The sequence below is a fragment of the Octopus bimaculoides genome, chromosome 9, assembly GCF_046866305.1.
Source record: "Octopus bimaculoides isolate indiv1 chromosome 9, ASM4686630v1, whole genome shotgun sequence".
NCBI classification, from domain to species: Eukaryota; Metazoa; Mollusca; class Cephalopoda; order Octopoda; family Octopodidae; genus Octopus; species Octopus bimaculoides.
Genome location: NC_142936.1, coordinates 10,554,080 through 10,581,988, shown reverse-complemented (window position 1 = coordinate 10,581,988; position 27,909 = coordinate 10,554,080). Strand labels below are relative to the sequence as shown.

The 27,909-nt window shown below is 36.5% G+C and overlaps 3 protein-coding genes across 6 annotated transcripts in view; 2 read left to right on the top strand and 1 right to left on the bottom strand.

The window, feature by feature from the left end:
• Positions 1 to 1,150, top strand: part of LOC106874736 (serine/threonine-protein kinase RIO1) — a 7,018-nt gene extending 5,868 nt beyond the window's left edge. Inside the window, exon 2 of the mRNA XM_014922572.3 lies at positions 90 to 1,150. Within this exon, the coding sequence (XP_014778058.2) occupies positions 90 to 97 (8 nt within the window). The 3' untranslated portion in view covers positions 98 to 1,150. The remainder of the gene's footprint in view (positions 1 to 89) is intronic.
• LOC106874727 (uncharacterized) lies at positions 12 to 26,298 on the bottom strand. 4 transcript variants are annotated; one of them, XM_089357122.1, is made up of 7 exons: positions 25,684 to 26,298; positions 14,325 to 14,440; positions 12,881 to 13,133; positions 11,203 to 11,315; positions 7,626 to 7,693; positions 5,294 to 5,517; positions 12 to 4,458 (listed from the first exon to the last, which is right to left on the bottom strand). In XM_089357122.1, the coding sequence occupies exons 2-7, from the start codon at positions 14,373 to 14,375 to the stop codon at positions 1,151 to 1,153; spliced, it is 4,017 nt and encodes a 1,338-aa protein (XP_089213248.1). In that variant the 5' UTR covers positions 14,376 to 14,440; positions 25,684 to 26,298; the 3' UTR covers positions 12 to 1,150. The 4 variants fall into 4 exon arrangements, with proteins under 4 accessions (XP_089213248.1, XP_052826372.1, XP_089213247.1 ...); XM_052970412.2 differs by lacking the exon at positions 25,684 to 26,298 and adding an exon at positions 22,070 to 22,130; XM_089357121.1 differs by lacking the exon at positions 25,684 to 26,298 and adding an exon at positions 16,484 to 16,739.
• Positions 25,710 to 27,909, top strand: part of LOC106871662 (GDP-fucose protein O-fucosyltransferase 3) — a 14,651-nt gene continuing 12,451 nt past the window's right edge. The window contains exon 1 of the mRNA XM_089357125.1: positions 25,710 to 25,861. Coding sequence (XP_089213251.1) covers positions 25,772 to 25,861 — 90 coding nt within the window. The 5' untranslated portion in view covers positions 25,710 to 25,771. The remainder of the gene's footprint in view (positions 25,862 to 27,909) is intronic.

Sequence of the window (27,909 nt, the reverse complement as noted above, 5' to 3'; positions counted from 1 at the left end):
CATATTTAAAATTTCTTTCTCTTTGTTAATAGTTGAAATATTTATTACTAGAAACATTTTTAATTTAACATTCTTTGTTTTATTTTCAGGAACTTGAATAATAAACATGGAAATTAATTTTTTTTTTTAATATAAAATAGATTTTTATTTAGCAACATACTTTTGCAGGAAGAAAAAGAAAAGTCACTATATTAGAAGTATAAAAAAAAAAATCAGAACTACCTCACAAAGGAAACAAAGAAAATGAAAAAATGCAGGGTTAAACAGCAGGAGATGGTGGCGGGAGAATTGTATATCCCAGACTGATTTCCTCCGCAGAATCCGGATAACTGTGGCCCGTTTGAGAAATGAGCCTCATGGGGTTGGGTGGCTGTTGCAGCGAGTATCGCTTGGCCATTCTGATCAGCAACGCCTTTGCAAACATGGAAATTATTTTTAGATAACAAGTTGTAACCATGTGGTCAATTAATGTAAGGGAGATAATCATTTCTAGATAATCCTTGTAGCTTGCTTACCAACCACATGGTTCTGGGTTCAGTCCCACTGTGTGGCACCTTGGGTAAGTGTCTTCTGCTATAGCCTCGGGCCGACCAAAGCCTTGTGAGTGGATTTGGTAGATGAAAACCGAAAGAAGTTTGTCATATATATGTATATATATGTTTGTGTCTGTGTTTGTCCCCCCACCATCTTTTGACAACTGATGTTTGTGTGCTTATGTCCCCATAACTTAGCGGCTTGGCAAAAGAGACTGATAGAATAAGTACTAGGCTTACAAAGAGTAAGTCCTGGAGTCGATTTGTTCGACTAAAAGGTGGTGACTGAAACAAATAAAAGAAAAAGAATAAAAAAAATATATATCATTGGTGTTGGTGCCGATGTCATGTAAAAAACAAAAAAACATCCAGTACTCTATGTGAAGTGGTTGGCGTTTGGAATGGCATCCAGCTGTAGAAATCAAGCCAAAATGGACAATGGAGCTTGGTGTGGTCTCTGGCCTTGACAGTTCCTGTCGATATATTTTATGGTTTATTATTGTTTATATTTTGAATTACATAATGGCGGCACCAAAATCTTTTAGATGCTTAGAGCCTCTGTGGATCTTAATCTGTCCCTGGTTGTGAACTTAACAATTTGACAATATTTCTATTAATTACTTGTTTTTTTGTTTCTTTTGTAATGAAGACTTTGTGGCTGTGAAGCTAGAAGCTGTTGCAGTTGCAGCTTTTACTGCAAACATATTGTCAGAAATACGATCTGGGGTCACTTTTAATTTCATAACAGATTGGTTTGAAGGTGATACCAAACCCATATATGGAGGATTTGGTGCGGTAAAACCATTAATTGAAGTGAGAGGCTTTGGAGAAGATACAGTCACTGCCTCATGACTGGAAGAATTATTGGTGAATTGCTGTTGATCTGATATAAATTTTGGTGAGGATATAAATTGGTTTGATGTAGTGGGCACATCTTGGGTTGTATTACTTATAAACTGAGGAACAGAGATATGTAGTGGATGTGTTTTAGTCAGGTTATGGGACCATTTAGAGCTTGACACATGAAGAAGATCAGAAGTTACATTTAGCAGGTGTGTCAAAGATTTGTTTTGCTCAAAAGTAGGAACATTTTGTAAATGCTTTATTTCTGTTGATATTGGTCTTGGAGAGCTCTCAGTTGAGGCAGAATGTTGAACCTTTCTTCGAGTGGTATTAGGTGTAAACGCTGTTGTAATATTCGGAGTATTAGTTGTTGAATTATAATTTGTATTCACATTAATCTCAAGAGGGTTTACTATGGATGTATCATGATTCACCATATATATAACATTTTTCTCAGTTATTTTACTAGTTACAAGCACTTCCTCAGGAGCAAATGAAGCTAAAACATTAGAATCTAGGGGTTTAATTACATTCAATCTTGTTGCAGTAGAATTTTGTGTAGGGTGAAAACTATGTAGTGGTTTAGTATTAGTAACATCTACATTCTGGTTAGTTGTTAATCTATTGGTGATATTTGTGATTATAGAAGCTAGTAGCGAGCCTTTCATAGATTCGGTGACAATACTGAGTTTCGTGGGCTTTTTATAACCCTTTTTGGTAAATGCATTATGAGTGTCATTTCCAATGTTATTGTCAGGTAAAGTTTTATTGACAGGAATCTTTACCCAACCAAATCCTGCAGACATAAAAGCAGTTACACCAGTATCTTCTTCAGAGTCGGTTGGATGCTCTTTCTTAATGTTATTGTCAATCTGGAAATCAGCTTGATGGACAGCTCCGATGGTCAAATTTTCATTATCGGCTTTCACTGTGTTTTTCAATAAATTCAAATCCTGGGACCAAACAGTGGTATCAGTGTTACTCTTTGTAATAGGTATTGTTGGGGACACAATGCCCTGAGAATGCTGAGGCAGAGGGGGTTCAACTGTTGTGAATGTCCTGTGATAAGGACTTGTCACTGTGACAGTATACATTTGTAGAGAAGCATCTTGCTGATTCATGTCTGTGATAGACTTCTGTGTAACAGCAACTAACTGGCTTTTAACTGTGGTGAATTCATGTAATGTAACACCACTTAGCTGGTCCCTATTTCTAGTTGACTTTGTGTTAGCTACATCTTGTTGACCCCTGTCTCTGTTGAGCTGGAATATATCAACAACTTGCTGGCTCACATTTGTGGTAGGCTTCTGTGCTGTATCAATACCTTGTTGATCCCTGTTTCTAGTTGATTGGGGTGTATCAATATTTTGTTGAGCCCTGTCTCTGTTTGACTGGAGTATACCAACAATTTGCTGGTTCCAGTTTGTAGTAGGCTTCTGTGATGTAATAATACTTTGCTGGTCGCTATTTCTGTCTGACTCTGATATAACAACAGCTTGTGGTATTCTGTTTGTAGTAGATGCTTTTAATGCAATAAAACCTTGTTGGCTTCTTTTTGTGGTTACCTTCTGTAAAATAACAGGTTGTTGGTCCCTGTCTGGGGAGGACCTGCTTGTTGTAGCAATGTAATCACTTTTGTTTAAATATTTGTTGATCAAAGGAGTTATTGAAACATCTTGCACGAAATGGGATTCATCTGTTGATTTGAGGCCTATATTTCTCATATGGGTATGATTTGGTGTTAAATTTCCTTTTCCCATTCCTGGGGCCTTTGGCCTGTCATTGGAAGTAGAAGTGACCAGAGAAGAGAGTATATCTTTAAAAGAATTAGTGGTTGAGCCTGAATTTGAGATTATAGCATTAGGATGATCCTGACTCAATCCACTGGCTATGTATGTTTTTTCAATCTCTAGCTGATTCCTAGTTACATTAGCAGAGGAAGAAAGCAGATACAAATCTGAAACAATGGCTTTATTCCCAGATTCTGAACCAGGTTGTGATGTTCTAATAGTTGTCTCATCAAAGGTGTCAACTGGAAGCTTCAATGTAGAGTTGTTGTCTTCCATAATAATATCTGATAACATGTCGGTTACATTTCTTTGACTATTGGTAACAACTGGAATTTTCTTGATATCTGAATTAAGATTCCCCTGTTTTCCTATATAATCTTTGTAGCTACTCTTATCAGTTTTAACAGGTGTAAGTGAGCTCTTAAATATGTTACTGTCATTCTTTTCAGAAAGATCAAATGGATTATTTGTAATCCCCACTAGATTATTGGGTCCCTGCAAAGGATTATCTTTATTCATGTCAGTGTTTGCCATATAATTTTGAACTGTTGCAGTTTTGTTGGAATTTATAATCCCAACTTCTGCTGGCAGATCTTTACGAGATTTTTGTTTTTCATGCTTACTATTCGTGTGATTGCTGCTTGATGAATTTTGTTTGTTTTGTGAAGAAGCCCTCGTTAAATACTGAAAAGGAATGGCCAGCCAACCAGAACCAGAAGGTTTTATGTTAATACCAGTTTTTACATTGATTGATTCATGCGAATTGTTCTCTTGCTTAGTCCTGGGATTAGTGTTATTTTCTCTATGTAGGGTCAATGTAGTTATGGACAAGTTCACTTGTTTGATTTCAGATTGATTACTGTGACCTTTGTCGACATCTAGGCCAGTAATGTCCTCACTGATATTTCTAGTCAGATTTGTAAAGATAGAACTTTTCTCAACTAGAGTTTTGTTGTGGAGAAAATTAAAAACATCACTTAATTCTTTTGAGTGTTGAAGATCAAAGGAATTGCTTGTGATTGCTGCAAGGAATCTATAGCCCCAAACACCTGTAGAACTTGTCCAGCTGGGTATAGTAACAGCAGCTTTAAGTGAATTTTCTTGTCTCTTTATGGAATCATGACTTATATTTGTTTTTGTGTTAGGATCAGTTATCCTTTCAGTATTGACCATTGTCACAGAACTGGTTTGATCAGTAACATTTTGATTGGTACTTAAATGTAAATGGTCATTCCAAGTAGTATTTTCATCTACATCATTTGGTGCGGCAAAGTCCAAGTGATTACCTGTCTCTGAAACATAAAAATTTGATTTTTTTGAAGCCTCATAACTAACACAAGAAAATAAAAAATTGTGACTTTCATCTTTTATACATGATAGAATAAATACTTGCTGCATATCAAAGTTCTACTTGATTAGAATTGATCTGAGACTATACAACCAGGAAGAAGATTAAAATGATAAACAAAAGACTTTGTGTGTGTGTAATGCCATTTTATGTACAATCTAAATTACTCATGCATAACAGATAATGATTAGTGTCAGAAAAGTCATCTAGGCGCAGGAGTGGCTGTGTGGTAAGTAGCTTGCTTACCAACCACACGGTTCTGGGTTCAGTCCCACTGCGTGGCACCTTGGGCAAGTGTCTTCTACTATTGCCTCGGGCCAACCAAAGCCTTGTGAATGGATTTGGTAGACAGAAAGTGAAAGAAGCCTGTCGTATATATGTATATATATATATATGTATGTGTGTGTATATGTTTGTGTGTCTGTGTTTGTCCCCCCCAACATCGCTTGACAACTGATGGTGGTGTGTTTACGTCCCCGTAACTTGGCGGTTCGGCAAAAGAGACCGATAGAATAAGTACTAGGCATCCAAAGAATAAGTCCTGGGGTCGATTTGCTCGACTAAAGGCGGTGCTCCAGCATGGCCACAGTCGAATGACTGAAACAAGTAAAAGAGTAAAAGAATATCTGTTAAACAATGCTTTAGTAAGTATTCACCCGACCCATGCCAGCATTAAAAATGGACATAAAATGAATGAGTGTCATAAGTTGAATGAATAAAAATGCCTTTAATTTAGCTTCTTCAAACAATGAAAGAGGAAAATGGTGAAAGTTGATTACCTTTAATAAAGAAAGGGGCTGCAGAAGATACTGCTTTGATAAGATGCACCCTTAACGATTTGTAAGGTATCAAGAAACGATCTATCTTGATATAAATTTTCTGATTGACCAGCTGCAAATTTGATTTAGATATAATAATATCACGAATTTGATCAGGGCTGGACAACTTGTTGCTGTTCTTGAAAGCAAGGAGGACACCCAATCCAATGTAGCTGTGAGATTTTCTGAAAGGGAAAACCAAAAGGAGAAGAAATATGGGCCATTATAAAGAGTAATTGAAACCATGTTCATGTTCATGTTCACTGTACATAGCTCCTACTGATCATTCTCAACCTCGTTTCTAAATGTGAGTAGCCTTCGTGCCGGTGGCACGTAAAAGCACTCACTACACTCTCGGAGTGGTTGGCGTTAGGAAGGGCATCCAGCTGTAGAAACTCTGCCAAATCAGATTGGAGCCTGGTGTAGCCATCTGGTTTACCAGTCCTCAGTCAAATCGTCCAACCCATGCTAGCATGGAAAGCAGACGTTAAACAATGATGATGATGATGAATAAGAACTTTACATGGAAATAACAGTCAATTCTTTCTCAAATCACATTCTATTCTCTTAAATAAGGAAAAAGCATATAAGAAAATAAGGTCCTAGGTACACACTAAAAAACTTGCAACGGTAAGGTTGGAATGTCTTTTATTGTATGCCTGCTTGACCAAATTTCACCTGGATCTAACCAACACCAATAATATGTATGTTTTTTTAATTGCAGCTCAGTGCTGTTTATGGAGATCTGTGGCCATCTCTTTTGTTTATTTAGAACTACATTGTCCATCAAGTTCTTCTTTATTTAAGATGGCAGAGTATGACAAGAGAGAGATTTGACTGCTATTTCTCACATGTTGAACAACTACATAGATTGTTCATCGCAAACAGGATTTGGCAGCAATTTCAAAAGCATGTTGAATGCTTACATAGGTGTCCGATTCTTTCTGGGTTGTATGTGTGTAAGCTAATTGTCTGTTTAGCTGTTTGCAGTATTCTATATCAATAGACAGAACACTTGACTCTAAAAGATTCCACTCTATCAGAATACAAATAACTCATTACTTTAAGTAGTGACATCATTCTCACATAGATGATGATTTCATTAGTTTGCATTACAGAGCTTCGTTCTGTTTATGAGGAAAGCTATCTACAATAGATCACTGTTCATTCTGAGAATAGACTTGTGTCTCATTTCCTTATCACTTATCAAAACTTGAGACAAGCCTAATTATATAAATCTATGTGTTGCTTTACTATGGCTGGCTGTAGCCAAGAAAGACAAAACACTCAATGAAAAATTCCACGATGGAATAAAAGCATGTGTCAGTGAGGGTGATAAGGTCGCAGAACACCAGCTCCAAGTGGAACCCATCATTGCCATATCTGTGCAATAGTGTTGGTTTCTAGCAGAAGAGAAAAGCCACATCTGTGCTGCTCATGTTTAGGAGAACAATCAAGCAATGGTACTGCTCAAAACCAAGTTGCAGCCACAATGCATGCATGTATGTATGTATGCATACATGCACACGTGTGTGTGTGCATTTCTGTTCTTTGTTTTTGAAATTTCTCCAATGAAGAAGGAACCAGCTCCTGACCATGAAACAATTCCCTCATTGGAAATTTAACTCCTCAGCAGAGTCCCACATACTAAACTTTAACATGTCTTACATTTTCTTATATTACTCAACTTGTGTACAAATGTGTAGTGACGCATAGTTCTAGACAACATGTTGGAACATTCATCTATGCATACGCAAGGATTAGAGCCTTCCGAAGACCTGACGGAAGCCCCTTATGCGCATGTGCAATCATTAGCAGCAGCTAGGGTTCACCCCCATTCACCTTCTTCGATCACAGCTTCTGACTGGGCAGGACGCAACTTAGAGCAGTTCCATCAAGAATTGGACCTTTAATGGCAAGCGGCACTGCGGGTCTGTAATAATGCCTTATTGCCTTGGTGCCTAACTACCAGCCCTGCTGTTTCTTCACCTAGGTGTTCATGGCTACCATTAACTTGAGATGGAACGTTTATTCAAAGAAATAAATTATTATTATTATTATTTATTCAGAGAGATCTTGTCCTCGCCTTTTCCTTCCATGAACTAAGTATGAAATTGTGAAGCACCCAGCAAGTGCTAAATCACATTTTCTACAAATGCCTCTGTATATATCTTTGTTTGTTTCCTTGTTTAAGTTGAGGACTTAGATGTGAAGAAATGTTGGCAGCATTTTAACATACGAACTCAAGAGTTGAATTTATAACCTTAAGAATCTGAAGAAGAAAGAAACTTACGTTATATTTTTGAGAGTGCAACCCTTTTGAATTTCAGACAGGTAACTTGATTTTATATAGCGATTTACCTGAAAACATGCATAAATAAATAATTAAAGAGAAGGGTTATGTTTCAGAGCCAGGCATTTGATAGAGTTATTTCCTGTACATTTCTAGAGTTTACTATACCTATACACCCGCCACACACAAAGGCTACTTTCTCTATAAACCTTCCTCTGATACTGCTGCACCTCATATGTGTCCGTAGCTTGCACTGGGTACAGCCTATGGAGTTTCTACCTACAATTTTCTACATATCGAGCAGGGCCATGTCCCCAAAGGAATTTGTGATTTGTCTGTTTTCTGACTTACTAAGACTTTGGTCTTTGCTAAATAAACACTAAGACCCTTTGATTCCAGGCCTTGCTTACATACCTGAAATTTCTTATTTTGAATAGAATTATGTAAATGTATTACATCCAAACAAACAACTATAAAACTCACCCGACTACTCAATCCTATAATTTTATAGTATTGAATGTGATGAGAAAAAACTATGCAGAGAAACAAAGTTTTAACAATGTTAACTTGTCTTTAACCAGTCTTTCAAGTTAATACATATATTTATATATATACTAGCAGAAATACCCGGCGTTGCCCTGGTTAAAGAGAATAATGAAATCTAAAAACGCCGTCTAGACTACGCATCATCTTTATATATAGAGATGTATATACACACACGCACCCAAACACACGTATATATATGTATATCAATATAAATATATGAAAGTCAATGAAGTTTCGTAAAAGAAGGTGATCATGTACATACTTTCTTGCTGTTGTGATTATAACACCTCATTGTAAACTATGTTCCTTGTTTTCCCTTGTGGAGCATATACAAATAGGTTTTTTGTTGCTGCCCACTCTTGAGCAGCCAACATACAGTTGTCCATGTGAGAAGCAGGGCTCTTCCAAGAGAAGACCAGCTACAGACAGTGTTTGACCCTGATATTTGTTTATGGACATGGCAAAAGTCACACGAAGGGGGAATTGTAGTCTTCTGAATGTAAAAGGAATGTCTGCTCCTGATGGAGTAAGAGGAATTCTTGGAATAAAGACGTCATCCCCTTTTGCACATCCAGAAAGAATGGTAGCCTCGATAACGTGTGACATCATTTTCTAAATAATGCTCATCTGTTATGTTCGGGTTAAAATTTCATCAACATCAAAAATATATGAATTTTCATGGGAGTTATGGCCGTTATGCAAAGAATATAATTTCCAAATTTCATAAAGATCCATTCAGTACTTTTGACGTAGTTTTGGATAAGAAAACAAATGACTAATGTGTGTGTTTGTGTGCATGTGTATGTGTGTGTGATGGGTGTATATATGTATAGATATCTGTATGCATGTATATATGTGTACATATTACATGTACATCTATATATATATATATATATACATCTACACATATGTATACATATACATGTATGTATAGATCTATCTATATATACATATACGTGTACATCTATATGTATACATATACATATACATCTCTCTCTCTCTCTTTCTCTCTCTCTCTCTTTCTCTTTCTCTCTCTCTTTCTCTCTCTCTTTCTCTCTCTCTCTCTCTGAAAGTATCTGTCATTACAGTATCGAAATGGTGTACATATATATGTATACATATACATCTCTCTCTCTCTCTCTCTATCTTTCTGTCTCTCTCTTTCTCTCTTTCTCTCTCTGTGAAAGTATCTGTCACTACAGTATCGAAATGTGATTGTTTCAGTTAGTGGAATAGTTTCATTTTTAAAGTGAAAGTATTTGACATGAGTGTTTTTGTTTCACTTTTGACACCTAATACTTAAATAGTGGAGGAGATATTATGTTGCCGTGTGCTCGAACTCTGCAAGAAATTAATAATTTTTTTTTACTAAAACACAACTGGAACCCTAAGTAAGGCATGTGTAAAATTTGAATGAAATTGGTTGCGTAGTTCTCGAGTTTTAGGGATTCACACAGACAGACAGACAGACAGACAGACACACATTCTCATTTTTATATATATAGATATATACATATATATTAAATTCAAATTACGACAAACATAAATAAACAAACGAAGTTTGCTTTTAGGAGTGTTGGGATGTCTTTTAGAAAGTTAAAGAAGTGATTTTTTTTTTAATTCTCAATCGCAGAATAATGCTAATAATATAGCCTGAACAGGATAAACTACCCCTATTTTGCAGAGAAAAGTGTAGGTGGCTAGCTGTGGACACAGGCTATAACCCTAACCCCTTGTGGGCAGTAAAGAAATAACACATGTGATCCCAGATACTTAAAGACGCTCACCTCCTCTAACATCTCACCATTTATACTCACATCCATCCTATCAGCCATTCCATCTCTCGAACATCTCATCACATTACTCTTAGCTACATTCACTTTCAGTTTCCTCCTCTCACACACTCTTCCAAACTCTACTACCAGTCTCTTCAGTTGTTCTTCCGAATCCGCTACCAGTGTTGTATCATCAACAAACAACAACTGACTCACCTGCCATTTCTCTCTGTTTTCTCCCACCATTTGGGCTCCCCTACCAAAGGTTCTAGCATTTACCTCTCTCACCATACCATTTATATATAAATTAAACAGCCACAGAGACATCACACAACCCTGTCTTAACCCCACCTTCACATCAAACCACTCATTTACTTCACCACTCACCCTAACGCACGCCCTACTTTCTCTATAAAATTTGATTTTTAAAGAGAATCAATTTAATGACATCAGCAAAAAACTAACCAATGATGTTCAACGGTCACACATCAGATCAACTGATGATGTCATCATTAAACTGACTAGTTAGGCTTTGCTGATTGTGATCAATGAACCTGAATTTAAAGTCTCTGATAAAGGCAGTAAAATTCTGCACGCAGAGTTGACAGGAGAACAAAGGACAGAATGAAGTTATGCATTCACAAGAAGTTCTTTTCAACATCAGTTAATATTTGACAATTAGTCTTGTCAAGTATGAGAAGTTTGCAATATGAAGGATGACCTGAATTAAGCTAGTAGCTTAAAGGCTATGTAGCTATGATAGACAACACCCACATTCCTCTCTCTCTCTCTATATATATATATATTTTTTAATGTTAAAATACCATAATAAGAAACATGAAAACAGATCATGTTTTAACTTTATTCAACTATTATATATATATATATATATATATATATATATGACAGGCTTCTTTTAGTTTCCATCTACCAAACCCACTCACAAGTCTTTGGTCAGCCCAAGGCTGTAGTAGAAGACACTTGCCTAAAGGTGTCACACTGCTAGATTGAGCCTGGAACCATGTGATTGGAAAACAAACTTCTTACCACTCAACCACTCTCATGTTCAGTTCTATGGAACCAGTCGACAAACTAAGAACTTTCCATTACTCCTTCAGATAAATACCTGATGAATCAAAACCTTCAACTTGTCTCTTATTCACCCATCTTACTCCCACTCTTACCCTTCGTCCTTTTTTTATTAAATTGGTAACAGAATATTTCTTATTCTTATAGATAGATGCAATGGCACAAACCTCATGACAGAATGGCACTGATATTTCTTTGAATTGTTTCGATGCTTTATTCTTCATTGCTGGGTGATAATGTACATTGAGCACATTCATGTGGAGATATGTGATGACCTCACCTGTGCAAAAAAAATGTAACGAAGCCATCAAAGCAAGGAAATATTTTAACATTATCAGAAACAACAATCAAAGTATTAATTACTAAAGAGGTGAAATTATAATTAGGGGATGTAAAAATCATCATCATCATCATCATCGTCGTTTAATGTCCGCTTTCCATGCTAGCATGGGTTGGACGATTTGACTGAGGACTGGTGAAACCAGATGGCTACACCAGGCTCCAATCTGATTTGTCAGAGTTTCTACAGCTGGATGCCCTTCCTAATGCCAACCACTCTGACAGTGTAGTGGGTGCTCTTACGTGCCACCGGCACGAAGGCCAGTCAGGTGGTACTGGCAACAGCCATGCTCAAAATGGTGTATTTTACGTGCCACCTGCACAGGAGCCAGTTCGGCGGCACTGGCAACGATCTCGCTCAAATGTCTTTACACGTGCCATCCGGCACAAGTGCCAGGAAGGCGATGCTGGGCACAGGTGCCATAGATCAATTATAATAATAATCCTTTCTACTATAAAGGGGAGGAGATTGTCAATTACATCGACCCCAGTACTCAACTGGTACTTATTTTATCTACCCCGAAATGATGGACGGCAAAGTTAACCTCAGTGGAATTTGAACTCAGAATGCCACTAAGCACTTTACCTGGCGTGCTAATGATTCTGCCAGCTCGCCACCTTCATCACATAATAATATCATCCAGTACATTCTGTGGAGTGGTTGGTGTTAGGAGAGGCATCCAGTTGTAGAAACCAAGCCAAAACAGACTATGAAACTTGATGTGGCCCATAGCCTTGCCAACTCCTCTTATGCCATCCAAGCCATGACAGCATGGAAAACAGACATTAAATGTTGAGCATGATGATGATGAAAGAACTTATTGTATACAGTGCTCAGGTGAACTACAGCTCATTAGAAAAAGTAGCCAAAAGTGCATGAATAGCACCTGGACTAATACACAGGAAGTGAATGGTGAACAAATTATTTAAAAAAGGGTGGGGGTATCAGGTGTATTCTTACTGAATTTTGGGAAGCATGGAAGTTTTGAAATCTCAAAGCTACAAGATAATGCATGATTAGGAGTGGCTGTGTGCTAAGTAGCTTGCTTACCAATCACATGGTTCCGGGTTCAGTCCCACTACGTGGCACTTTGGGCAAGTGTCTTCTGTTATAGCCTCGGGCCGACCAAAGCCTTGTGAGTGGATTTGGTAGACGGAAACTGGAAGAAGCCCGTCGTATATGTATATATGTGTGTGTGTGTATATGTTTGTGCGTCTGTGTTTGTCCCCCCAACATTGCTTGACGTCTGATGGTGGTGTGTTTACGTCCCCATAACTTAGCGGTTCGGCAAAAGAGACCGATAGAATAAGTACTAGGCTTACAAAGAATAAGCTCTGGGCTCGATTTGCTCGACTAAAGGCGGTGCTCCAGCATGGCCGCAGTCAAATGACTGAAACAAGTAAAAGAGTTAAAAAGAGTATTACATTTGTTAGAGTAATTTGAACGGTAAAGGGTTAAAGCAGCTACAGCAATAAAGAAGGGATTTATTTGATGGAGCAACTTACCATGTGTAAGGAAAACCATGATAAAAGTGATTGTGATAACTATGAGAGAGAACGACAGAATTGAAACGGAAGCAATCCATTGTTTTCGGAGGTTGGATTGTTGGAAAATACGTTCAGAAGAAATTGGAGCTGATGTTTCTGTAAGGCTTGATCCTGCTGGTTCACCTTCGGCCCGACTGATACAATCGGAATAATTGAGAAAGTCAAGCAAACTACTGGAGCGGACGACAGAGAATTCAATGGAACTGTCTTGCTAAATGAGGAGAAAAACAAAAAAAGAGACTTGATGAAACCATTAACTGAATAGTGTTTGGATTTCGGGGTTTTGTGTCATTATTAAGTTTTGTCTGCACTCTGTGTGCATGTGTGTGTACTTTTGTGCTTGTATCTCTCCATCCCCGACCCCTTGACAACCAGTCTTGGTTGGTTTATATCCCTGTAACCTAGCTGTTTGACCGAAGAACCAATAGAATAGGTACTAGGCTTACAAATGAATATTGGGGTTGATTTGTCTGACTAAACTCTTCAAGACAGTGCCCCAGCATGGTCGCAGTCCAATGACTGAAACAAGTAAAAGATGATTGAACTTCAGCAAAATTCCCTTGGTCAGCTCTCTCTTCCATTTGAATATGAAAAAAAAAATATTCTTTTCTACTCTAGTCACAAAGCCTGAAATTCTTAGGGAGTGAACTGGCACAATTGTTAGCATGCCAGACATAATGCTTAGTGGCATTTCATCCATCTTAATGTTCTGAATTCGAATTCCAAGATCAACTTTACCTTTCATCCTTTTAGGGTTAATAAAAGGAGTACCTGTTGAGCACTGGGTCAATATAATCAAATTGCCTCTCCCCCTAAATTGCTGGCCTTGTGCAAAAATTTCAAACCAATATTTATGCCGTGCTTAAGGTGACAAGCTGGCAGAATCATTAGCATGCCAGGCGAAATGCTTAGCGGTATTTCATCTGCCGCTACGTTCTGAGTTCAAATTCCGCCGAGGTCGACTTTGCCTTTCATCCTTTTGGGGTCGATTAAATAAGTACCAGTTATGCACTGGGATCGATATAATCAACTTAATCCGTTTGTCCCCTCTGTGTGTAACCCCTTGTGGGCAATAAAGAAATAAGAATCATTAGCAAACCAGGCAAATTACTTGGCATCCTTTTGTCTGTCTTTATGTTCTGAGTTCAAATGTGGAACCAATATTTATGTCTTGTTTTTACAGTAAGTCAAGACCAAGATTCTCAATTGACCTAATATCGCCTCACATCCCTTATACCTTTGAGAAAAACTGAAAATGTCACATCTTCTTTCCTCTTTCTCACAAACTATTTTTAACACATGACACTTACAAACTTCTTGAAAACTTAAATGGAAAAAAAAAAATGTTTCAATTGGAAAAGCTAAGAATGTACAATTTAAAGAAAATGAAAGATCTACTCACCTGAGAAAATTCTTTTTCCAAACAAGTGCTGTCACTGAATTTAGATTCCATTGTTGTAAAATTGGTTCATGTCCATATAGAAACAATCAATATCTGAACCATTTCCCAAAGTGTTTCTGGAAAATATGAAATTCAATATGCAATTATTGTGGCTCTATTATAATTCCATTTCCATTCACATTTTGGTCGCATTATAAAAATATAAATCAATTCAGGTCTTGATTAAGATTTGGTACTGAAATATTTTAACTCTTTGGAAATGGAATATATATATATTAATATTATACAGTGGGCCAGGGAAAGAATCTGGTTATTAAGTTAAAGGGAACAAGCACAACAGAAAAGGTTCCAATATATGTACCAAATAGCGATCAGCTGGCAGAAACGTTAGCATGCCAGGCGAAATGCTTAGTGGTCTTTACATCCTGAGTTCAAATTCCACTGAGGTTGACTTTGCCTTTCATCCTTTTGAGGTTGATAAATTAAGTACCAGTTGCGTACTGAGGATGATCTAATCGACTGGCTCCCCCTCCAAAAATTTTGGGCCTTGTGCCTAGAGTAGAAAAGAATATACATACCAAATAAAGTGGCATGCTGAGCAAAATGCTAAGCAGTATTTTGTCCATCTTTGTGTTCTGAGTTCAAACTCCAGAAGGTCGACTTTGCCTTTCATCCTTTCAGGGTCAATTAAATAAGTAGCAGTTGAACACTGGAATCAATTTAATGGATTCAGCCCCTCCCACAAAATTGCTGACCTAGTGCCAAAATTTGAAACCAGGGATAGAGCCAGGTTCTTAAATTAGCAGGGAGCAAGCACAAAAGTAAAAGTTCTAATAAGTACCAAATAATTTTAAATTCAAAAAACGAGCTTTTAAAAACTTATATAATCATTTTGCTTTTAAAAACCAAAATGGTTTTAGAGTAAGCCATTAAATCTATATTAGGCTGCACACCTTCACTCATATAATAATATCAAAAAATACAAGAAAATTTTAGTCTATTCAGAATTTCTTTCCATTTAGGGTTAAAAAGGAAATATTTTTGCTATGTACAAATGACTAGATTGATTAGACCAGATGTTTGAGCTAAATATTTGATCAATAAAATTTGACAAAAATCAACTATAAGGAAATAATCTTCAAAGTTATCCATTGAAATGGTCAAATACTCATCCGGTATTTGTGATTTTGATTAAATATGATCCTTAGGCATCAATAATGGCTCTGAAACGAGAGCTTTGACCTAGCAAAATCAATACTAAATATTTGGACAAGCATTTATATTTAAACAGCAATCTCCCATTGGTAGATTTGTTAACTAACAACACCTTAGGAATGGTGACAATACAGGAAGTCTAGTATGTATGTGGTTGGGCCTTTCGTGCAGAAGGATAGAGGCCAGTTTAATATGGACCACCACTTCCCAGTTAAAATGGTTTGTGTAAGATCAAAAACCCTACCTAGGAGAAAAAACAAAGTTACAGAAACATCGATAACAATTCAAAACCAACAAGACTTGGGAGAGGAAGGCTTTAACATAGGGAAATTTATGATATCGTGCAGCAAAATTCGAAAGGAAAAAAAACCTCCTGCATTACTTGTCAGGCCCTGACTTGGAACTCACAAGGATGTAAAAGAGACAGCAGCCTAAAAATAGCTGGAGGTGGGATACTGAGGTAGAGCTGAAAAAGCAGGGGTTGAAGGTGAGAATCAGAAAAGACAGCCCAGAGCCAAGGGCAGTGGAGAAAACTCTTTGATGGCCTCTGCTCTGAAAGGAACAAGGGGCTTGCGAAAAAAAAAACATATGGTCTCACTTGATACAAATAAATTGAAGAGTGTATGTGTTGTTTTGTGTGTGTGTGTTAGTCTGTATGTAGTAGTGTAAAAATTATTATTCATTATAGTTGGTGCCAACAATTAAACTGTTAAGCTAAAAAAAAACCATTGGCCAAATACATCAGATGCTATATATCTGCAGATATCAAGTGCTCTATAGATCTATAAGCAACAGATATATATATATATAAAAGTCCTTTCACAAGAATGATATTTGATAAATTCACAACCAGTATAAGCTCACAAGATGTGAATTGATTTAAAAAGAAAGACATCATGGCTTGATTTTAAGACAGTGAAATCCAATAAACATTTCATACTCACAGTTTAACCTTATATATTCATTAAATAGCTAATTTCACAGTGACATTGAAAAATGTCTTCGTCTTTAAGAAAGAGGCTTTTAATAAATCACTTTTTTTTTTATTTAGGAGAGTAAAATGGAATCCTATCCTGACATTTTCCAGAGCACAAAGTCATAATGCTGATTATTTTTGTAATGGTGGATAACCTGAGGAAAAATCTATATATCATGGACTGATGCATGTAAAATATGCACTTCAGTCATGTGTGCGTGTGTGCACGCGCATGTGCACATGCACATGCACACACAGAGGAATCTAGCTAGAACAGAATCTTGCTACCCAGTTAACTACAAATGAGTGACATCAGCAGTTTCCTCTTCCCCTTCTCCCATATTCTACAAATAATTTTAAAAGGAAGAAAAAAGAAAACGCGGGAACAAGTTTGTTTCAGATCTGTTTTCAAAGTCTTCTTAAAGCTGTTAAATTTAATTTCCGTCCGACAGATAACAATGTTATATAAAGACGTTGTTTTAGAAGTTTCTTTGATTTTGATGTTTTATTGGATTATTGTTTTTGTGAGAGAAAAAAAAGTTGTAAGTTTTAATTAGATTTTACCTGCAGTAATTGACAATGGCTACACTTTTGTAGATAAGTAGTTAAGGATGTTTACGCAATGTTTCCAGTGTAAATTTCACTAAATGTGACACATTCCATCAAAACTTACAGGTGTTTTATTTCCTTTATTTGTCAATCATACAAGGTAATGGAGTGACTCAATGGCCATGTAAGCAATATGACAGCTTTTTGCTTCAAGATAACCAAGTTCTTGTCTTCTCAACAGCATTTTGCAGGCTAAATTTTTCAGTCATACACTTAAAAAACTAAGATGGCTCAGAGTGCAATTGGAATTTGTTAAAGAACCGAATAGTTTGGTTTATAAATAGTGTACAATGCTGCTACAGTCCCTATGTTCCTTCTGATGTACTGAAATGGTAGAATATTTCTGTAAAGAAATATCAACATAATAAAATCCTTACTTGTGTATCAATGCATACACAGACCAGCAGATTGATTCTACTTGTAAAACCTGTATTTTTACTTTTCATGTGGGAAAATAGTGCAATGAATGCATTAATAGAATAAAATGGCTCAAAGTTTGAAGGTAAATAAACATAATTTCCTTGAAGAAACAAAACCTAATTGTTTGAAAGTTATTATGTAATTTTTAAAATGCTGCATTTTCTGCAGGTCATCAAGGTTAAAAGTATATTTTTAAAGACTACAGAGCAAGATATATGAATAAATATGAAATATCTTAGCTAATCAAATCAGCTGAAAGCATCCTGGAGTATAAAGTTAATTGCTTCGTAGGTGGAAGACTAATGATCACTTTCTGACCAGTCGTAACAATCAACTTAGAAAAACACACACACACACACACATGAGTAAGAACATAAATGCAAAACAAGGTGAGAAAATAGTACTCGAATACTGAAGATTGAGTAATATGCTTTTATTAAAGCTTCAAAAATTTTCAGTTTGTGAAGATTTTTGCCAGCTTTAATAAAGGTGTGTGCGTGAGAAGACCCGGCAAGCCAAGTAAGATCGTTGCCAGTGCCCCTGGACTGGTTCTTGTGCGGGTGGCACATGAGATGCACCATTTTGAGCGTGGCCGTTGCCAGTACCGCCTGACTGGCTCCTGTAGGATTTTCGAGCGAGATCGTTGCCAGTGCCCCTGGACTGGCTTGTGCGGGTGGCACATAAAAGACACCATTTCGAGCGTGGCCGTTTTCGTGCGGGTGACACGTAAAAGCACCCACTACACTCTCTGAGTGGTTGGCGTTAGGAAGGGCATCCAGCTGTAGAAACTCTGCCAAATCAGACTGGAGCCTGGTGTTGCCATCCGGTTTCACCAGTCCTCAGTCAAATCGTCCAACCCATGCTAGCATGGAAAGCGGACGTTAAACGATGATGATGATGATGATGATTTATATATATATATATAGTCAGTAAATCATAAATGTGAAAGAGAAACACACACTAAGTTATAGAGCGGTAGAGTAAATAGATAAAGATAGTTATGCCCAGTCTATATAATCAGGGTGCAGTGGGTAAATTGTCGCCATTTTATATTTTTAATTTCACACGTGCACATTGTTTGTTTTTGATTTTGTCAACTACAAAATAATAGGGTCAGTTGGACACCATCTGTGAGAAAAACAGCATTATGACACATTTCACTCTGCCAGAAATTTGGAAACGACATGCTGTACTGCTTGGCATTTGCACCGGAAGCTCCAATACAAACATTTCAGAGTGTTTGGGTGTCAATCTGAGGACATGTACCGAGAGTGATAAAAATCAAACATCCGGTCAACATCATGGTGTTTGGAGTGATTTCTAGTGATGGTGACATTATGCCTCCATTCATCTTCCCACATGGCCTAAGACTCAACACAGAGGCCTACATCAAGCGCCTGCAGGAGATAGTCCTGCCCTGGGTCAAGACGTTGGCTGCTGGAAGACCCTACGTCTGGAAACAGGACTCTGCACCATGTCACACAAGCAGGAGAACCCAGTCATGGCTCTCAGACAATTTCTGCAACTACATCAATCCTAATATCTGGCCACCTAACTCCCCAGTCTGCAATCCTCTTGATTATTATGTGTGGGGTGCAGTTGAACGAGAGACCAACAAAACTCCTTGTAAAACCAAAGATGAACTGAATGCAAGGATTATGGCAGCAGTCACCAACTTAAACAAGGAGACTGTCCAGAAGAGATGCAGGAGATTCTGGAGGTCATGGTTTTCATTAATAAAAAAAAGTAACTCACTGAATCAAGTGGAAAATATTTTGCAAATACAATTATAATATCCTTGTGTGAAAACATCTAAACTGTCTCAAATTTATACATGAAAATTGTATTTCATGAATAAAAGATGAACTTGAATATTTTTTTTATGATAAATATATATATATTTCAGATTTATTTTATTTTGATTTATTTTGCTTCCTTTGGAAATGTCGAGTAATTCTGGAAAAGCAACATAACAATGCCAACTAATTTTTTTTTTTAATTTAAAGAATTTCATAAAATTCTGAAAATAGATCATCATTCGAATATATCTCAAGTGGCTAATTGAATGAAATTCCACAGTTAACTAACTTCATTGAATGTTCACAATATAAGGTCAAAAGCCTTGATACAAGCTAGTGAAATGGAAGTTTAAGTGATTGAAATACAACTATGCAAGACATTTGATTAAATTCAGTAAAATATTAAATATATACTTTAAATTTGGAGTACTCAAAATTCTAATTTCTACAGGAAATAAATTTAAGAAAAAAGCCTTCACTTTTTATTATTAAACCCATAATTCAAAAGTGGTTCATTGGCGGAATCATTAGCAAGTTGGACTAAATGTTTAGCAGTATTTCTTCAAGCTTTACTTTTCTGCGTTAGAATTCCACGGTCGACTTTTCCTTTCATCCTTTTGAGGGCTGGTAACCAGTCAAGAACTGGGATTGATGTAATCAATTCACGAATCCCAACAGAAAGAATTTCAGACCTTGTGCCTATAGTAGAAAGAATTTTTAATCCATGAACTGCATGTAAAACCTATGAAAGTGTTAAACATTTTTAAAATGTCCTGTAGAGAAGAAAATATTAAAAAATGATAAGTCAACAACCTGTCATTTTCAGATCCTGTACTACAAAGTAATAAACTGCAGGGATTAGTCACAAATATCTACAAACATTACACATAATTCTATTGTAAACACATGAGTAATTTTTTAAGAAAGAAAATCGTTCTTTCAAATTGTGTAGTGACATATTTCAATGGATTTCTGTGTTGTTGGGAAGGTTAATATTACTAAGAAATATTACTGGTCCCTGGCACATTGGAAAAAAACTACCGGTACGCAACATCAGATAGTTTGAGAAGCACTGCTCTAGGGAACCTTCACAGTCCTGAGTAGGACACACAGAATTACTCAACTGGAGAATTTACCAGTGACTAACAACTCACTGTAAGCACTAGTATTGGATACTGACCGTTGTGGTGAGCCAGCATCTGGAACCAAAACAGAGAGCTAACATGGTATTCACCTGGATAATAGATAATATATCCCTACAAACTCACTGTTATATATATATATATATATATATATATATATATATATGTGTGTGTGTCTGTGCACGTGCGTGCATACACACACAAACACATATAGGTATATATGTTTACACACATGTACACATAAATACACATACAGGTACAACATGAATTTTCTGGAACCTTAGGGTCCAAAGCCTTTCTGGATTACTGTTAGCCAGTGGTGGTCACCCTGGCTAACATTCTAAATTAAACAAATATTAAGTTTGCTTAAATAATTAAATGAAATACAGATACAATAGTACAATGGTATAGATTATGCAAGTTTATTAATACTGTAATGTGCAAGGTACTAGTTTGTGCAACCTACTAGTAAAATAGTCTGGCAGCCACTGGAATTTGAAGTTCTCGTTTGAAAATTAGTGTAGATTATAAGAGGTTCTGGACCATCAGTCTCCGGAAATTCTGCGTTGTACCTGTATATACAAATACATACATACACCCATATACACAGTAAAGTGTCAAAATATGTGAGTTACTATACGAATGGGGCTCAGTATAGATGCCATGTTAAATACTATGTTAAAATAGCATTAAAAAAAAAAGAATCGGGTTATAGCGTGATACATAGCCACACATAGTTGAAATGAAGAGTGAAAACAAGTTGATGGTTATTTCAAAACAATTCATTGCATACGTTTCAATTATACTGTATAGATCAGATGATGATGATGATGATGATGATGATGACGGTGATGATAGTGAGAATGATGGCAGTGGTGGTGGTGGCGGCGGCGGCGGCAGTGGTGGTGGTGGTGGTGAAAAATGAAGATCTTCAAAATATTATTGAAATGTTTGTAACGAACAGTTTGAAATATCATTAACTTGTATTCATTTCAAATACACACACACACACACTCACACACATATATATATCTATTCTTTTAATATTTTACTTGTTTCAGTCAGTTGACTGTGCCTATGCTGGAGCACCATCTAGAAGGGTTTTAGGTGAACAAATTGACACCAGGACTTATTTCATAAGCCTAGAACTTATTCTATATGTCTCTCTTATTTCTTTATTGCCCACAAGGGGCTAAACATAGAGGGGACAAACAAGGATAGACAAAGGGATTAAGTTGATTACATCGACCCCAGTGCATAATTTATCGACCCTGAAAGGATGAAAGGCAAAGTCGACCTCAGCGGAATTTGAACTCAGAACGTAATGGCAGACGAAATACCGCTAAGCATTTCATCCGGCATGCTAACGTTTCTGCCAGCTCGCCGCCTTCTATAGGTCTCTCTTGTCAAACCAGTAAGTTATGGGGATGTAAACTCACCAACACCAGTTGTCAACCAGTGATGGGGGGGAACAAATACAGACAGAAGGACACACACACGCATGCACACACACACAATAGGCTACTGTCTACCAAATCCACTCAATGCTTTGGTTGGCCTGAGGCTATAATAGAAGACACTTACCCAAGGTGCCATGCAGTGGGACTAAACCCAGAACCATGTGGTCAGGAAGCTTTTTACCACCACACAGCCTATATATATATATATATATATATATATATATATTGTTGTACTTGGGGATGGTCATATTGCCAGTTTAGCCAATAAAAACACATGACCATCCCCAAGTACAACAACATCTGTTTCAACACACGATTTCACATCAAAAATCTTGCAAAACAAATATATATATATATATATCAAAATAAGCAACAAGGATATTCAAAGTCAATGCAGTATGATCGTTTCATGCAACTCCATTTATTTAAGCAATGTGAACATTACATCAAATGTAAAATGCAGAGCAATCCTCAGCTGCACAAAAATATAGAAATTTACTGAAATTACATTTCAACAGATGGACATATTTTTATAGCTACATTTAAACTCTCCAAGTAGAAAGGAAGAATTACAAAAAAACATTTTCATATATATATCTATAATACAAAGAATATATATACATGTATACACACATATATGTACATACATCTACATGTGTATATATATGCATATCAGGGTACAGGATGTTAGAACAATGAACTACAGACAACGGAACGAACACATAGGAAAACGGAAAGCCACTTGGAATATTCCTTCATATATATATATATATATACAGAACTTCCCAAAACTAAACACTGATATCTAAGCATTATCTAAGGTGCTATCTAAGCTTAATAAGACTGTCTCAGAAGAAAAACAACCAGTAGCAACAGTGTATGTAATCTCAACAATCTATGAATCCACAAACACTTTTTATTTTACTAGAATGAAGGACAATTCAAAATAACAAGACTGAGACAAACAAAATTCACAAATAAGTACAGTAAATTTCAAAAACAATGAATAAAAGTTATTGATGAAGAATAGGGCTATAAAAGAAAACATAAGACACTATGATAAAAATATTTTAAAAATAACGTTGGTAAGGGTTAAAACAAATGGTTTGGGTACAGAAACAAAACAAATTTATCTGACAACCTAATATGTATGTATGTGTATGTACATACACACACATATTAAAACCTGTTGCCTTTATCAACTGATTTAATTTGACATTAAGTGTACCAGATTTATTTGCTATTATTAATGCCATGTTAATACCACCATGTCTATTACTCCATTTAGTAATTAACTATAACTCCAAATAAACTATACATTAAAGCATATCTAAAAGATCATTATGAAATAATTAGCTCCCCACATGAAGGTTTATGCAGTGTTTTGTGAATTACAACAAATAATAGAATTTTAAAGTCTCATCATGTTACGAGACAAAAACAATATGTTGCTGGTATCCTGTGACAATTTAATTTGAACAACTTTGGAAATATTACATCAGAAATGGAATTTGTGCAGACTGTAAGGGCAACCAAAAAAGGCTGAAATAAAAAATCCTGTGAGGCATTGAAGAAAAGACTTATGAAATCTAGTATCAATCTTTACTCATTATTCTTTCCTACTCTAGGCACAAGGCCTGAAATTTTTTGGTGAGGTGAATTTGAACTCAGAACGTAAAGACACATGAAATACCGCTAAGCATTTCATCCAGAATCCTAACGTTTCTGCCAGCTTGCTACCTTAATCTTAATGAAGTATAATATAACTATGGGGTGTTAAAGATTAGGAATATAATTCCAGAGGGGATATGAGTAAAACTGTTGTAACTGAAGAGACTGACAAATTTCAGCAGCAAAATCTTTCTTCGTAGGCACAGGCATGGCTGTGTGGCAAGGAGTTTGTTTCCAGATTCAGTCCAACTACCACTGTCTTCCACTATAGCCTTGGGCTGACCAAAGCCTCTTGAGTGGATTTTGTAGAAGCTTATCATATAATATATCATCATCATCGTTTAACGTCCGCCTTCATTGCTAGCATGGGTTGGACGATTTGACTGAGGACTGGTGAAACTGGATGGCAACACCAGGCTCCAATCTAATTTGGCAGAGTTTCTACAGCTGGATGCCCTTCCTAATGCCATATATATATAATATATACTTTATTTAAAAGCAGCAGAAATATAACAAAAAAAACGTTACTCTGAGTTTCACGTTCCCGTTCCGATGAATGGGAACGTGAAACTCAGAGTAACGGTTTTTTTGTTATATTTCTGCTGCTTTTAAATAAAGCATATTACTCTACCTCTGGTATTTGAGTACTCTTTTTTCCACCTTGTTGCACATTTCATGTGCTTACTCCGGTATATATAATATATATACATATTATTATTATGGTGCAGGAGTGGCTATGTGGTAAGTAGCTTGCTTACCAACCACATGGTTCCGGGTTCAGTCCCACTGCGTGGCATCTTGGGCAATTGTCTCCTACTACAGCCTTGGGCCGACCAGAGCCTTGTGAGTGGATTTGGTAGGCGGAAACTGAAAGAAGCCCATCGTATATATATGTATGTGTGTGTGTGTTTTTTTGTGTCTGTATTTGTCCCCCAAGCATTGCTTGACAACCGATGCTGGTGTGTTTACGTCCCCGTCACTTAGCGGTTTGGCAAAAAGAGACCGATAGAATAAGTACTAGGCTTACAAAGAATGAGTCCCGGGGTCGATTTGCTCGACTAAAAGGTGGTGCTCCAGCATGGCCGCAGTCAAATGACTGAAACAAGTAAAAGAGTATATGTATACAATTATGTGAAGGGAGCAACGGCAAAAACGACCTGACTTAATATGCTTGAAGTGCCAAGACGTTGCCCAGAGTGGACCACCCCACTGGCCCCTATGCTACTAGTGAAGTAAGAAGCTTACTTCCCAATCACAGTTCTATGATCAGTCTTCTATTATAGCCCCAGGCCAAACAAAGCCTTGTAAGTGGATATGTATGTATGTATGTGTTTGTCCCCCCATCACCACCACCATTTGTCAACCAGTATTGGTTTGTTTATGTCCCCATAACTTAGTGATGTGGCATTAGAGATTGGTAGAATAAATGCCAAGCTTAAAAAGTATGTTCTGGAGTTGATTCATTCAACTACAAAATTCTTCAAGACTGTACTTCAGCATCATTGCAGTCCTGGGCTGACTAATGCTTTGTGAGTGAATTTGGTAGACGGAAACTGTGTGGAAGCTCATATAGCTGTGTGTGTGTATTTGTGCTTGTCCGCCTCCCTACCATCCCTTGCTGACGTTCCCGCAACCTAGAAGATCACTAGAATAAGCACCAGATTTTTTTAAACAAATTTATATATTGAGTCTCACTCATTCAGGGCAGTGCATCAGCCTAGCTAAGGTGCAATGACTGAAACAAGTAAAAAAATAAAAGATAGCAGTGTGCATTGATATCAAATACAGAACCACTTGCTCACATTTAACCCGCGCAGGTCCCTCCCGTCCGAGGTTAACCAAAAAGTACTGAAACCCGTCTCCCTGAAAATAATACGGCTAGCATTGAAAAAAATTGCGTCTTTTATGGTAAAAGTGAAAGCATCACAACTTGTTTACTTCTCCCATGTAGATACAATGTAAAACTCAATTATTTCCCAAGCTGTGTGAGTTTTCGTCAAAAAAAAAAAAAAAGAATAAGAAAATAAAGTATTGGTTCCAGTGCAGGGTCACGTGGAAATTTAATACCTGGTTTCATTATTTTACATGACACCGGCTATCGCAAACCAGCTGAAACTTGATGGTCCTCAAATAGAAACAGCAGAAACGTCCAAACATGTTCCCAGTGGTCCGACAATGTCTCTTTCGCTATTTTCTCGTCGCTTTTCTTATAATCTTTGCCATCATCATGATTTTAGGATTCACCGTAAGTAGTTCTTTGAATATATATATTTTTTTCATTTAGATGGAGACATTCCTTCACCATTCCTTACCAATTTATATTCAAATGTTTATGCTTCTCTTCATCTGTCACAATATTACCTTTCATTTATTTGTCGTTCATATACTTAATTATATATATGTTTATTTTCTTTTTTTTTATCACAACCAGTTACACACACACACACACACGCATATATATATATATATATACGTGTTTACGTACGTTATATTTCGCTAATATTTTGTTATTGTTTAGTCTTTGGTACATGACTGCTTAAATCAATTTCTGCAAGGATCAAACTTTACATTTCATTCCTGCTGGGTCGATAAAACAAGAAACAGAAATACATTTTATATTTTCAGTTGGTCGTCTTTTCCCCAACTTCATTCAAATAAATTGGCTTTGAACTTTGTCAAAAGATATTATTTATTATACAGATTCCTTAATTCCGTTTAGCTTGACATGTGCTCTGTGTTTCGTAAGTGTGACGGTGATATCCGTTGAAAGGAATCTTGTATATTACTCGTAATTTTTTTTTTATTAGCCTTAGATCGTCCTTCCTGGAGTCCACCCATGATGAAAGCATTTCTAACCATGGCCGTGAGATCGTTTTTCAGGTGTTGTGCATATACCCTAGACTACATTATCCAGTCCATCATTCTTTAAAGAAAGCACGGTGTGATGTGATAGAGATTTGGCTGTTATTTCCAGCTGATTAAGCGACCGCGTAGAGTCATAAAATGTGAAAAATCACCCTTGGTATGACTTCAACTCCAAACTTAGATGGCTAAGACTAAATACTATTAAACATTTAATTTGGAGTTCTCTCTCTTATTAATTAGCTTTTCTTTATTTCTTTATTTTTGTTTGGTTATTATCGCCACTTTTATTTTGTTGCTATTGAAACTGATGACGATAGACCTTAGTAAAACAGCAAATTAATCCTTATATGGATTTTTTTGGTCTATTTTCTTTTTACTTATGATTATTTTTATTGTTATTTTCCATTCTTTTAAATACTTTCAACGAAACACGTAAAGAAAAGGTGTCGCATATTCTTTAAAAAAATAAATAAACAAAAAACGGATAATTTCCAATTCCTCTCTCTTCTCCCCTAATATTCCCTTTGCAAATCTTTTAACAAATGGAATAAATAAATCTAAGTCTCTTGTTTATATATTATATTTTATTTATTCCAAAAAAAAAAAAAAATCTTAACTCTTCCTCGTATACAAAAGATATTTGAAAAAAAAAAAAAAAAAAGAAACAGAAAAGACGGATGAAAACATTGATTGCAGAAATCACTGTCGATGACAACTGAAGACCAACGTGTTTTGAAATTATCAAAAAAGAAAAAGAAAAAAAAAAGCACGCGCACACACACACACACACACACACAGACCATATGTAGGTACTTGTTACGTCTAGTGCTACATTCGACGGAAACCATTTAGATAATACCTCTCCCTGTTTTCACTGGCATAACCAATAATTATCTATTTAACTGTATACTGTTTTTTTTTTTTCTCTTTTACGGTGGTTTGATTTTTCTGTCTGGTATACGTGTAATAAATCTGATGGTCATAGCGATAACGCAGTTTTGGCTTTACAACAGAAAACGTCTTGAACAGTGGCAACGAAGGAAAGGGTTGTGTATAAGATAGCATGAGAATGGGTAATTTGAATTTCATGTCTCTTTTCCAGTAGGATTGGTTTGAATGCGAACTGAAAACTTGTATCGTTCCATCAACTTTTCTTATGGGAAATATTAGCTCGTTGTTCTTTCTTTCATTCTCCGCGTTTTGTGTGGGTGTACATCGACGCTCAACACACGCACACATATTTATGTATATATATATATGTGTGTATATGTATGTATGTATATGTTTGTATGTGTATGTATGTATATATATATATATGTGGGAGAATATACGAAAAAATAACAACAGACGAGGACAGGTGGTGTAAATAACAAAAGGATGTATTAGTATGACGCTCGGGAATACGGAGAGCCTTTGACGTTTCGAGCT